Source organism: Symphalangus syndactylus, chromosome 15 (assembly GCF_028878055.3).
Source record: "Symphalangus syndactylus isolate Jambi chromosome 15, NHGRI_mSymSyn1-v2.1_pri, whole genome shotgun sequence".
NCBI lineage: Eukaryota > Metazoa > Chordata > Mammalia > Primates > Hylobatidae > Symphalangus > Symphalangus syndactylus.
Window position 1 is genome coordinate 93,652,592 of NC_072437.2, and position 13,266 is coordinate 93,665,857.

Genomic DNA, 13,266 nt, shown 5'->3' on the forward strand with positions numbered 1-13,266 from the left:
CCTTTTGTGCCTTTGTGATTTTTGTATCTGTCAGTCATCTTCAAAAAATGCTTAAAATGATAGTTATTCTTCTTCAAGTTGTCTTCTCCTATGTACTTATAAATAATACTGAAATACAGTAAGGCCTAAATCTGATATAAGAATGTTCTTGGCTGGGTGCAGTGGCTCACGCCTGTAATCCCAGCACTTTGGGAGGCCGAGGCAGGTGGATTACCTGAGGTCAGGAGTTCGAGACCAGCCTGGCCAACATGGTGAAACCTCGCCTCTACTAAAAATACAAAAATTAGCTGGGTGTGGTGGCACACGCCCGTAATCCCAGCTACTCGGGAGGCTGAGGCAGAAGAATTGCTGGAGCTCAGGAGGCAGAGGTTGCAACGAGCCGAGATCATGCCACTGCACTCTAGCCTGGCTGACAGAGCAAGACTGTGTCTCAAAAAAAAAAAAAAAAAAGGATGTTTTTATATATATTGTGGTTATTTGCAATAATAATTATAAAGCATAGCTTAAGTCCTTGGATGAAATTGTAACAGCCCCATTGAGTTCCAGGGCTACTGAGCGCTATGTTAATTTCAGAAATGATTTTAGTTACTAACACTTCTGTTGTCGGTTTTGATATGGAATTTCCCCTTTGAGAGCTTCATGTGTCCTCGTGCTGGCGCTAGGTCCAAACCAAACAAGACCTGTGATTATTTAAAGAAGGTACTTTGACTCCACAGTTCATTCATCCTTTACAGATACAAAAATAACACATTGTTTTATCTGTGAGTATAAGAATCCTTTTTCAAAGGAAATAAAAAGAGCAGACAGTTTCCTTCCTGGCTAATTCACCAACCTCTTTAAATCTGTTAAACATAGCCACAGACACAACTTGTTCGCTTGGTTTCATTTCCTAAACCCAATTTGACAAGATAGGTCAGTGTGAGGGTCCATATGCATCTAACAGGAAATAAAGTCTAAATCTAGGGAATGTTTCATAGCTACCAGGGTGGTAAGAACAATGACTCTAGAAGAAGAGTCCCATTTCAGTGATAAAATTACTAAGCAGGTACCGTATTCAGCTGTTGTGAATAGCATCCTAGGATCAAATTTTAATCCAGTGAATCCAAACTCCTTCCATTCAAGACACTGCATCTGACTCACACATGCAGGCCTTTCTAAGGTCCACATACTGTTAACGTTTAAAATGTCTTCCTGTGCAACATTATATTCTTATATAGACTTGAAACCTGCCTCTTGGACATTTCACTATCATCTCCCTTCGTTGGTTCTACTTATCTTTTCTGGTGTGTCAAAGAATGAGTTAAATGCCTCTTCTGTCAGAAAGCTTCTTAAATATTTTAAGAAAACAATCTTGTTACCCCCATGTTGTCTCTTTTTTGGACTAAGTATCCTCATTTTCTGGCACTATTCTATTCCTATCCAGGATATAGCTCTACTTATTTGTTTCTTTTATAAATGGGCACAATATTTCAGGTGTGGCTGGATGATTGCCAATCATGTAATCTATATTTTCAGCTAACTACTTTTTTTAAGCAAAAAAGGTTGGATATAGCCATCACTTTTATAAAAGAGAGCAAAGGAGAAGGCCAAAAAACTACAAAAAGCAGACACACAGTTCAAAATTATGGCAGTTGGGGGCAATAATGAACAACATAATGGAATATATAAATATATATTCCATTATATATGCCATATATTATATATAGGTGGCAACCAATATGGGCAATTCAAGTGAAAATTACCTCCATTTTTCACAAGAGTAAATAATATGGCTAACAGAAAGGTTTAGAAATGATCAGTAATGCAGTATTCTTAACATCTGACTTTTCGGAAAAGCATAACATTAATGGGAAAAGGAATCAGCATAGGAAGTCTAGAGGCATGTAAACATGGGAGAAATGAAGAAAATAAAAATAACAGGATCACCGAAAGAGTGCTTTTGCTCAATTTTATCCTAAGTCCTTGCAGACAACTTCCTAAGGCACCTCAGGAATGAGAAGAGCGGAGGAAGGGTGGAAATATTCTGAGGTTTACGTGGACTCAAGTCTCAGCCTCACCACATAGTCATTGTGCGACTTTGGGCAAATTGTTTAACTTCTTTGAGTTTCCATCTTCCCATCTGTAGATTGAAGATACTACTATTGACTTCTTTAGATTCTTACAAGGTTAATAGGATTAAGTATGTCACACGTCCAGCACAGTGCCTGCACATAAAGGTACTAAATAAATATTTCGTGCTAAGTGCTGGGCATGTGTACAGGATACAAAGATATGTCAGACAGTACTGTCTCAAAGTTTATAATTCGGTAGGGAAGAGAAGCGTATCAACGCCAAAATAATAACAAAAGGCAGAATAAAATAAGTACTGACTAGTGATTCCAGAAGCGGGGAGTGAGAGAGCAGAGAATGAGTACCTGCCTCAGCTGTTCATCCTGGAGGATATTCCAGGGCAGAAAGCATTTCAGCTGGCCTGAGAGGATAAGAAGGATTTGGCTGGAATAGGGAATGGAGCCTATTCCAGGATGCACTAACATCACAAACGGAGGCCACACTTGGCGTTATGTAGCAAGTTGGGCTCACTAATGGCCAAAAGACTGACTCTAATCCAATCTGGAAGGCCCCACGGTGCTGCTGATCTGGCCTGGAGCAGTGAAAGAATAACAGCAGGCCTCCTGCAGAGCAGACTGCTGGCGAACAGAAGGGTGGTGGTTCTGAAGGTAGGGAAAAGAAACTCACAGATGTCGTAAATGCACAATTTTAAGCACACTGGCTTCTGAGAAACCCAGATCAACCTGGCAGAAAAGGGAAGGGAGTCAAGACTTTGGGGAGACCTACAAACATGCAAAAACGTCACTGCTTCATACCCAGGCTCCTCCCAGGCCATAAGAGTCTAGCCATTGCTGCCCCATATTCCCTGGCGGAGGGGTGGGGACAGGGGAAGGCAGTCATAGGGTGAGGGGAGGGGAGTCTGAGAAAAATTCAGTTTTCTCCTCTGGTCTGCCATGACTAGACTGTGTGAGAGTTAGGTGAGTCAGTTCAGTCCTCTCTGGAGGTTTATCACTGCTCTGTGTATCTCGTGGGGTTGTTGGGAGGATACGGGGGAAATGACATTTGCTCTGAGGATTAGTGAGGTTTCCTTGCTCTCTGTGTTCCCTGGCCTGACACGGCCATTCCTGAGGGCTATATGTCTGGGGTGCCTGTTAAAAGACAGATAAGCAGCTATCTGGGGAAGAAGATATTTAACAGAGATGCTAATAAACCGTTTCTGTACGAGCGAGCAGAAAAGTTAACATAATATTTTAGAACAAGGATTATTTGGGAAACAAAACCATTACTAAATGTATTTGGGGAATGCTACCCTCTCACTTTTTCTGAAAAGTATAAATTTGTGGTAGAGTAGATTCAGACTTTCAGGGGGCTCTTTAAAATCATCTCCTTGTGAAAGAATAGAGATGATGTTCTGTTTTAAAGGGGCTTGAATTCTCAGTGTTAAAATATTTAAGCAATGTAAGTTTCAGGGGGAAAAAAACTGAAGTACATTGCCTTCTTCCTAGTTCCTCCCCGCAAAATACTTGCATATTCTGAAGTCGACTGGTTAGCATTTGGAAATAGTCTACTGAACAAATTCCATCTTTTCACGTAAAACCTCAATACGCCATAGATATTTACATCTAAGAGGTGCCAATCTGATATTTTATGATTTTGTAAATTTTATGTTTTGGATGATTCTTAGCATTAGAGAATTGAAATTGAGGTCGAAACCGTTTTCCAAATGTAAGCCACCTGGCCATAGCCAGGGTAGGATTAGGCCTCTTTGTATTTTGCTGCTGAGCAAACTGTCTGAGACCTATAAAGAGGAAGCACTTGGAATATTTTTCTTAAATGTGGTCTGTTGATTACATGTTGCTTCTGTCTGATAATATATTACAGCCCACCTCATTTTAAAAGCCAGCTTATAAAAGCATTCAGAATAGCAGCATATGTCTAACTCCTGGGAATTAGAAAAGGAAAACAAATGAACAATTTTAAGTGTGCGAGTTCCCCCTCCTCACCTACCCCCCTCCCTTTTCTTCCTTTTTGGACGTCTCTCTCACAGGTGTGGACTACTCTGGCCACTCTCTGTGGCAGGGCATAATAACACAGTCAGAACTGGGTTTCCTTTCTTCTGGGAATGACTTCTCCCACAGACACTGTGTTCAGATTTCGGGCTCTCGAGGATGGCCAGCCAGTGTCTTCACCTTCTGCTTTGCCAGACAGAACCAGACAGTCCCTTCCCGGAGTGGCAGGGAGAGGGGAGAAGGAGGTCAGGGAAAGGAACAGACTGGAGCGGGCAGCAGGAGACTGGGAGGTGGAAAGTTAAACAAACAGGGAAATAGATGTCTGACCAATTTCTTGTTGCTTTCTTAAGCAGCTGTTTACCTTGAACAGTGAGGTATGCTGAACTTTCCACAGAGCCCTTCTGGTTGGTGGCTTTGCAGTGATAGACACCTTCATCCTCTTCTGTGACTCTTTCAATAAACAGCGTGCTGCTTCCTGGTCCTAAAATAATTCCTGAGGAGTGAGAGATGTTTAGATTAGTGGGCCTGGATGACAAACAAAAAACAGCTACTTCTGTAACACAGCCTTCTTCCTATCATTATGCATTCAGACAAGGAAATCCGAGCTCTAGTGAACCTGGGGCAGGGTTGCTTATTTGTTTTCTCTGGGTCCAGGCTTTCTTTTTCTTTTCTTTCCTTCTTTTTTTTTTTTTACAGGCTTTCTAATAGCACCTTCACCACCCAGCAGAGCTGTGATCCCCAGCTTCAGAGTTGCAGATCCACCTACCCTGTAGAAAGAAACGCGAGGCAGCTGCCATGCCCAACTTGAAAGTTGCAGATATCAAGAAGGCAGCATATCTAATAATAACAACTATCATTGACTCAACGCCCTCTATGTGCTCGGCACTATGTGACACACTTTCATACCTTGACATTTTCAACCAGCCTGTCAGCTAATATTGTCTTTCTTTTACAAATGAGGAAACTGAGATTCTGTGAGATTAAGTAACTTCACCAAGAGCATGCAGTTTCACTGAAAGCACATTTGTGGCATATGGGTCAAAGGAACTAGTATTTCATTTGTCATAAGGCCTGGTGAGTCAATATAGCCTAGCGATAAAGAGCTTGCCTGGGCTGTGTTTTAATCCATGCCTTAGCACTTCAAGCTTTGTCACTTAGGAAAATTACTTGATCTTTCTAAGTTTCAGTTTCCTGAATCTTAAGATAAAAATGAAAGTAATTCTTACTCTATAAATGAAAAAATAAATGGCAAGCCCATGGCACATACTAAGTGCTCAGTAAATGTAAGCTTAAGGGTTACTACAGAGCGCAGTGTAGTGGAAGGAGCCCCAAGAATTTTCAGACCCCTGAAAAGCTTCAAGACCTTGAAGCTTCAATACCTTGTACTATCACCAAGTGTCTGTTGAGTATTTACTCTGCCATCAGTTCGTGTTACAAAACAAACAGCAGGCTAAGATGTGGGCAGGCTAAGACATGGTATCTGTTGAGAAGGAAAAAGTAATTCATACCAAACACACACATTTACATTCTCTCTCTCTCACACATGCTCAACACATACACTCACACACACAGGCCAGCAAATAGAAAATGTTTAATGAATGAGAATGAATGAATGTAGCACAGTATACCTAATTAAGTGGAATGTCTGGCACAGGGAAGGAGATCACTAAGGAAGGATGTACTTGGGGAAGGGTGCATAGAAGAGGTGGGCCTCGAGTTGAGGTTTGAAGGATTGTCAGAGGTGAAGTGAGAAAGGAAAGCATGAGAAATGGCATGATGTGGAAATAAACAGGAATTGAGTACTTGTTCCAGAATAGTGATAAAACAGGCCTGGCCAAACTATAGGCTGTATTTTGTTAGTTTAAATAGTTTGCATTTCTCCTGATTGTGAAAGATGTACTCAATATAGAAAAGTTGAGAAATATTTGAAAGCATAAAAAAAGAAAATGTAATATTATGAAGCTATGATAATCAAAACAGCATGGTACTGTTATAAAAACAGATCCATCAACCAATGGAATAGGCAAGGGCCCAGAAATCAACCCAAACATCTATGGTCAACTGATTTTTGACAAGGTGCCAAGAACACACAATGGGGAAAGGACAGTCTCCCGAATAAATGGTGTTGGGAAAACTGGATATCTACATACAGAAAAATGAAAATGGACCCTTCTCTCATCCCTTATATAAAAATGAACTCAATATGGATTAAAAACTTAAATGTAAGACTAGAAACTATAAAACTACTAGAAGAAAATATGGGGGAAAACTCCATGATATTGGTCTGGGAAGAGATTTCTTGGATATGACCCCAAAAGCACAGGCAACAAAAGCAAAAATAGGCAAATGGGATTGCATCAAACTAAAAACTTTTGCACAGCAAAGGAAACAATAGAGTGAAGAGACAACGTACAGATTGGGAAAAAATACGTGCAAATTATACATCAGATAAGGAGCCAATATCCAAAATACACAAGGAACTCAAACTACTCAATAACAAGGAAACCAATAATCCTATTTAAAAATGGGCAAAGAAATCAAATAGACATTTTTCAAAAGAAGACAGATGGCTAACAGATATATGAAAAAAATACTCACCATCTCCAATCACAAAAATGTAAATCAAAACCAAATGAGGCCAGGTGCAGTGGCTCACGCCTGTAATCCCAGCACTTTGGGGGGCTGAGGTGGGCGGATCATCTGAGGTCAGGAGTTCAAGAGGAGCCTGGCCAACATGATGAAACCCAATCTCTACTAAAAATACAAAAATTAGCAGGCTGTGGTGGCACATGCCTGTAATCCCAACTACTTGGGAGGCTGCAGCAGGAGAATCACTTGAACTGGGGAGGCAGAGGTTACAGTGAGCCGAGATCGTGCCACTGCACTCCGGCCTGGGTGACAGTGAGACTTTGTCTCAAAAAAAAAAAAAAAAAAAGAAAAAAACCAAATGAGATAGCACCTCACACCTATTAGATTAGCTATTATTAAAAAGATAAAAGATCATAAGTGTTGATGAGGATGTGGAGAGAAGGGAACCCTTATACACGGTTGGTGGCATTATAAATTAGTACGGCCGTTTTGGAAAACCATATGGAGCCTCTCAAACAACTAAAAAGAAAACTGCTATATGATCTAGCAATTCCACTGCTGGGTATCTACCCAAAGAAATTGAAATCAGTATGCTGAAGAGATGTCTGCATTCCCATGTTTATTGCAGCATTATTCACAATAGCCAAGATATGGAGGCAACCTATGTGTCCATCAATGGATGAATAGATTTTTAAAATTTGGTGTATATATACAATGGGATACTACAGCCTTAAAAAATAACAGGAAATTCTGTCATTTATGACAATATGGATGAACCTAGAGAACATTATGTTGAGCGAAATAAGCCAGGCACTGAGAGGCAAATGCTGCATGATTTCACTTATATGTGGAATCTTAAAAAGTTGAACTCACAGATGTAGAGAGTAGAGTGATGGCTACCAGAGGCTGGGGTGGGGAGAGTTGGATACGGACAGGGAAGATATTGGTCACTGGGTACAAAGTTACAGTTAGATAAGAGGAATATGTTCTGGCATTCTATTACACAGCAAAGTGACAACAGTTAAAAATAATGCACGCTTCAAAATAGCTAAAAGAGAGGATTTTAAGTGTTCCCACCACAAAGAAATGATATTTGGGCTGATGGGTATGCTAATCAGGCTTATTTGATCCTTCCCATTGTATACATGTATTAATATTAAAACATCACACTGTACCCCATTCGTGTATATAATTATTATTATTTGCCAATTAAAGAAATGTAAAAGGCAGGGCACGGTGGCTCATGCCTGTAATCCCAGCACTTGTGGGAGGCCGAGGTGGGCGGATCATGAGGTCTAGGAGTTCAAGACCAGCCTGGCCAATATGGTGACACCCAGTCTCTACTAAAAATACAAAAATTAGCCGGGCGTGGTGGCTTGTGCCTGTAGTCCCAGTTACTCGGGATGCTGAGGCAGAAGAATCGCATGAAGCTGGGAGGTGGAGCTTGGAGTGAGCCAAGATGGTGCCACTGCACTCCAGCCTGGGTGACAGAGCGAGACTCCGTCTCAAAAAAACAACAAAAAAAAGAAATGTAAAAAACACACAAACTCCGAACACCTACAATCTCACCTGCCAGATGCTGTTTCTTTAGTCTTTCTAAAGTGTACTTTCTGAAAACACAGTTTGTTCATTTATATAACAAATTTTTTTGAGCTCCTACTACATACTAGACACTATTCTAGATACTGGTGATACACTATCAAGCAAAAGAAATCTTTGCCTACAAATTCTAATTTTGGAGAATTACAAAGTGAGTATCAACAGATTAAGGTATTAGAGAAACCAGGGGAGACAACAGTGAATTAAGTATGAACAAAAGATCTGAGGGATGGAGACAAATTATAAGGGTAATAACATGCTTATTTTTGTAAGAAAGGAAACAAATAGCAAGAGTGGAGGATGAGCAGTATCGTCTAAAAAATTAAAAACACAAAACTTTGCTGATTTGATAGATGAAAATGTATTTGTATTTTTAATTTGTATTTTTTGAACATTTTTTCATGTGTGTATTAGCCATTTTTATTTCAAAAGATCTGTTTTGAGTAGGTGACTGGAAAAGGTGAATTCAGATTAAGGAGAGCTTTGAAATCTTTGTTGAGGAGTTTCAATTCCATGTAAAAGGAAAGAGAATCACGAAGATTTTTGAGCATAGTGAAAGTGACGTTTAAGGACGTACAGTCTAGAAGGAGAATACAGGCTGAACTGGAATGAGGAAAGCATAGCATCTGCAAGTCCTGCTCATCAGGCAAGGAATGATGAGGTCTCAAACTTGGATGGTGGGAAAGGAAGTAGAGAGGAAGAAATGGAAACAGACACTTTGTAGAAACAACCTATAGGAATTGGTGCTTTACTGGATACAGCAATAGAAAAAGAGAGAGATGAGTCCAAGGTGATTCCAATATTTTAAACCCAGATAACAGGAAAAAAATGACAGCTCTTCCCCACAACCTTGGCTAAGTCACTTAATCTCTTTGGTGCTATTTCCTTACCTGTAAAATGAGAATAATACCTGCTCCAGCTATTTCATGATCAATTGAGATAGCTTAAATGGAAGCATTGAAGCTTTGAGAAGTATAAGATATAGTATAAGTGGCAATCACAGAAAATAAAAGTGTGGCTGTACAGTTGCTCGGGGTCAATGAACATTTATAATAGCAGCTATCTTGCTACCTACAATCATTACAATCATCTCCACTGCAGCAGATCTGAAACTCAGCCAATTTTCTATCACTCAAATTCCAACTCAAGGATGGCATCATGGGCTGGGCACAGTGGCTCATGCCTATAATCCCAGCACTTTGGGAGGCCAAGGCGGGCAGATCGCTTGAGCCTAGGAGTTCGAGACCAGCCTGGGCAACATAATGAGACTCCATCTCTACTAAAAATTGGAAAAAAAAAACAAAAAACAAAAAACAAAAAACAGGCTGGCATCATGAGCAAATAAAGTTAAAGGAGTTGGATTTCACTCAAGGAGAGCATGTAATTATGAAAGGAGAGAGATAGTAGCCAGGATGCTCATGAGCTAACATCATCTGGCACACATTCCTCTTTCTAGCTCAAGGAGGAGAGGAGATGGGGTGAGAAGCTGTCCAAATTCAATGGGCAAAGCTCTTCTTTCTGATGTGCCCTCTATTGTACTATAACAAATGACACAGAGACATTGATGCGTCCCCATCAGAATAGGCCACTCAGACGCTCAGAACCCTCATCAGGCCCTTGCTCATCCTCCACTCTTGCATTTATTTCCCTTCTTACGAAAATAAGCATGTTATTACCCCTATAATTTGTCTCCATTCTTCAGATCTTTTGTTCATACTTAATTCATTGTTGCTCCCCTGGTTTCTCTAATACCTTAATCTGTTGATACTCACTCTATATGACCCAAACCGTAGGATACAGGCTCTGTTCTGCTGAGGAAAATACCTTTTTAAAGGGGTTCTATTTTTAGTTTAATTTTAATTTTTTTGACTGTGAGCACTTTCAAAAATGTTAAAGTGTAGAAAAAGTATAACCCATGTATCTACCATTAAGATGATCAGAGGTCAACACTTTGCCATATTTGCTTTAGGCAGACCCATTTCTGTCTTTTATATGAAATGAGATTTATAGATACTTTATCCCTTCCTTTACCCTCTCTCTCCAGAGGTACCTGAAATTGGTGTGTAAATTCTCATGCATGTTTTTGTACTTTTTCCACATAGGTATATATCTCTACAGAATACAGAATATTATTTTGTGTGCTTAAAAATTCTAAATAACAGGTATTACAGATTATATATCCTTTTCAACTTGATTGTTTTCCCATTCAGCAATGCTTTTATATTTATCCTTTTTTTTTTTTTGAGACGGAGTGTTGCTGTCGCCCAGGCTGGAGTGCAGTGGCGCAATCTCAGTTCACTGCAAACTTTGCCTCCTGGGTTCAAGTGATTCTCCTGTCTCGGCCTCCCGAGTAGCTGGGATTACAGGCACCCACCACTGCATCTGGCTAATTTTTGTGTTTTTGTAGAGACAGGGTTTCACCATGTTGGCTGGTCTTGAACTCCTGACCTCAATCGATCTGCCGGCCTTGGCCTCCCAAAGTGTTGGGATTACAGGGGTGAACCACTGCGCCCAGCCCATGCTTTTTAATTGATGGCAAAATGATTGACGTGAAATGGTATCTTGCTGTGGTTTTAATCTACATTTCCCTGATTACTAGTTAGGTGAAATATTTTTATTGGCCATTCAGGTTTCTCTTTCTGTGAATTGCCTGTTTCTATCCTTTGCCCATTTTTCTATTGTCCTGTTTGTCTTTTTGTCAATGATTTTAGGATTCTTTAAATGTTTGGGATGCTAATTCTTTGTTGGCTTAATACGTTTCAAATCTTCCTTCATTGTATGAACAGTCTTTTAAATTTCACTTATGGTAAATTTTTATTTTATTTATTTACTTATTTATTGAGATGAGGTCTCTTTCTATTGCCCAGGCTGGACTGCAGTGGCAAGGTCATAGCTCTCTGCAGCCTTGAACTCTTGGGCTCAAGTGATCCTCCAGCCTCAGCCTCCCAGGTAGTTGGGATTATAGGCGTAAGCCACAGTCCCTGCCATGGTGAATTTTTAATACAAAGCTTTGAATTTTTTAACATAATCAAATTTATCAGTATTTTTTTATTATACTTTTTGTGCTTTTTGTTATTTAAGAAATCTTTTCCTACCCTGGTATCACAAAGCATTCACCTTGTGTACTTTCTTCATAAAATCTGTTTAAGAGATTAATTTAATATTTTGTGTTTTCTTATTTAGGTTTTTAATCTACCTAGGTTTTCTTTTGGGGAGGGGTATGTGTATGGTGTGAAGTGAGAACCTAATTTTTACCATATAAATAGCCAATGATCCCAGCATCATTTATTGAATAAGATCTTCTTTTCCCACGAAGTTGTTGTGCCAGCTCTGTTCAGATACTGTCTGAATTTTTTATGTTGAAGCTCCCATGTATTTGTGTATTTATGGTTCTGTTTCTAGGCTCTTTATTTATTCACAGTGACCTATTTATCTATCCCTGTACCACATAAGTTAAATTATGATTGCTTGATAACACATCTTGATATCTGGTATTGGCCTGACCAGATCGTTTTCGAAATGGTCTTGACTATTCTTGGCCCTTTATATTTCAATACTTTATACTTCAGATTTTCTTGTCAAATTCTGTAAAAAGCACAATTGGAATGTTTATTGGAATTCCACTGAGTTCATATTATATTATAATTTGGGGGAAATGGTCATATTTATTTTTAGGTGGAACCATATGGAATTGCCAATACTTTGACGTACAAAAATGGCAATACGGTTCTACCTAATAAGTGTTTTTATAGAAGAATATTGAGTATCTTTGAGTTATTTAGGTTTTCTTTTATGTCATTTAATAGTTTTATGATTTTCTCTTTAAATATCCTGTTTTTCTTTAGTTATGTTTATTCCTAGATGTATTTTAATTTTGTTGTTATTTGAATTTTCTATTTCTATTTCTATTTGAATTTTCTAATTCTATTTGAATTTTCTCTTTCCTTTTCAGGTATTAGTCATTAGAACTAACATGTAGAACTCACTGTTTTTTTTTTTTTTGAGGCGGAGTCTCGCTCTGTCACCCAGGCTAGAGTGAAGTGGTGCAATCTTGGCTCACTGCAACCTCTGCTCCCGGACTCAAGGGATTCTCCTGCCTCAGCCTCCCTAGTAGCTGGGATAACAGGTGTGCACCATCAAGCCTGGCTAATTTTTGTATTTTTAGTAGAGATGGGGTTCCACCATGTTGGCCAGGCTGGTCTCGAACTCCTGACCTCAAGTGATTCGCCCACCTTGGCTTCCCAAAGTGCTGGGATTACAGGTGTGAGCCACTGCGCCCAGCCAGAACTCACTTATAAACATGATACTCTGCTTTGTGTTTCTGAGATAGTTTAATCGTAGGCCTGCTTGCTTGCTTCTAAAGGATAGCTTAAGTCATCTCCATGTGCCTGTTTGTGTATTTCCTTGGCTTCTGTCACTAAATACAGATTCTTTAACCACTGAAGACATAACAATTCCCATGGAAACTCATTATTTATTTCTCTTTACTCTAAGAAGCTGTATCAGATGGACCAACAGGGCATAGAGTAGCACTTGCAAACATAGATGTCTTCAGGAGCCAGGTACGTAATATAAATGAGTTGGGGATAAAATAATGGAAAGGGGACTACGTCTCTGGAGAATAGAAGGCCTGTCTCCCACCTAAAAGCAGAAGCCTTTGCTTAGCTCCAACCTATTAAGAATTTGGGGATTTGAGTCTGGTGTTGTCTTCTGAGTTTTAGAAAGAATGCAGAAATTTGAATTTTTTTTTTAATGTTAAAGCTCATGATTCTTAAATGTTGGCAACCAGATCAACTTATATAGATCTACTGTGAAGGCCAATAAAAACATGGATGCAAGATATATTTGACATAACTTGAGTTAGAGTATGTACATGGGGATAAGCTTTTATGTTGTTACTAAGCAAGGACCTTCATGATCTGGCCCCTTCCTATCTTGCCAGCTTTGCTGCCTGCTGCATCCCTACATGTGTCTTTGGTACGAACCGTACTAATCTATTTGCAGTTTGTTCTAAGCCTCA

The 13,266-nt window shown here is 39.5% G+C and overlaps 1 protein-coding gene across 1 annotated transcript in view; it reads right to left on the reverse strand.

Annotated features, from left to right (window-relative positions):
- Positions 1-13,266, reverse strand: part of FLT1 (fms related receptor tyrosine kinase 1) — a 196,848-nt gene that overhangs the window by 53,041 nt on the left and 130,541 nt on the right. Inside the window, exon 15 of the mRNA XM_055244574.2 lies at positions 4,420-4,551. Within this exon, the coding sequence (XP_055100549.2) occupies positions 4,420-4,551 (132 nt within the window). The remainder of the gene's footprint in view (positions 1-4,419; positions 4,552-13,266) is intronic.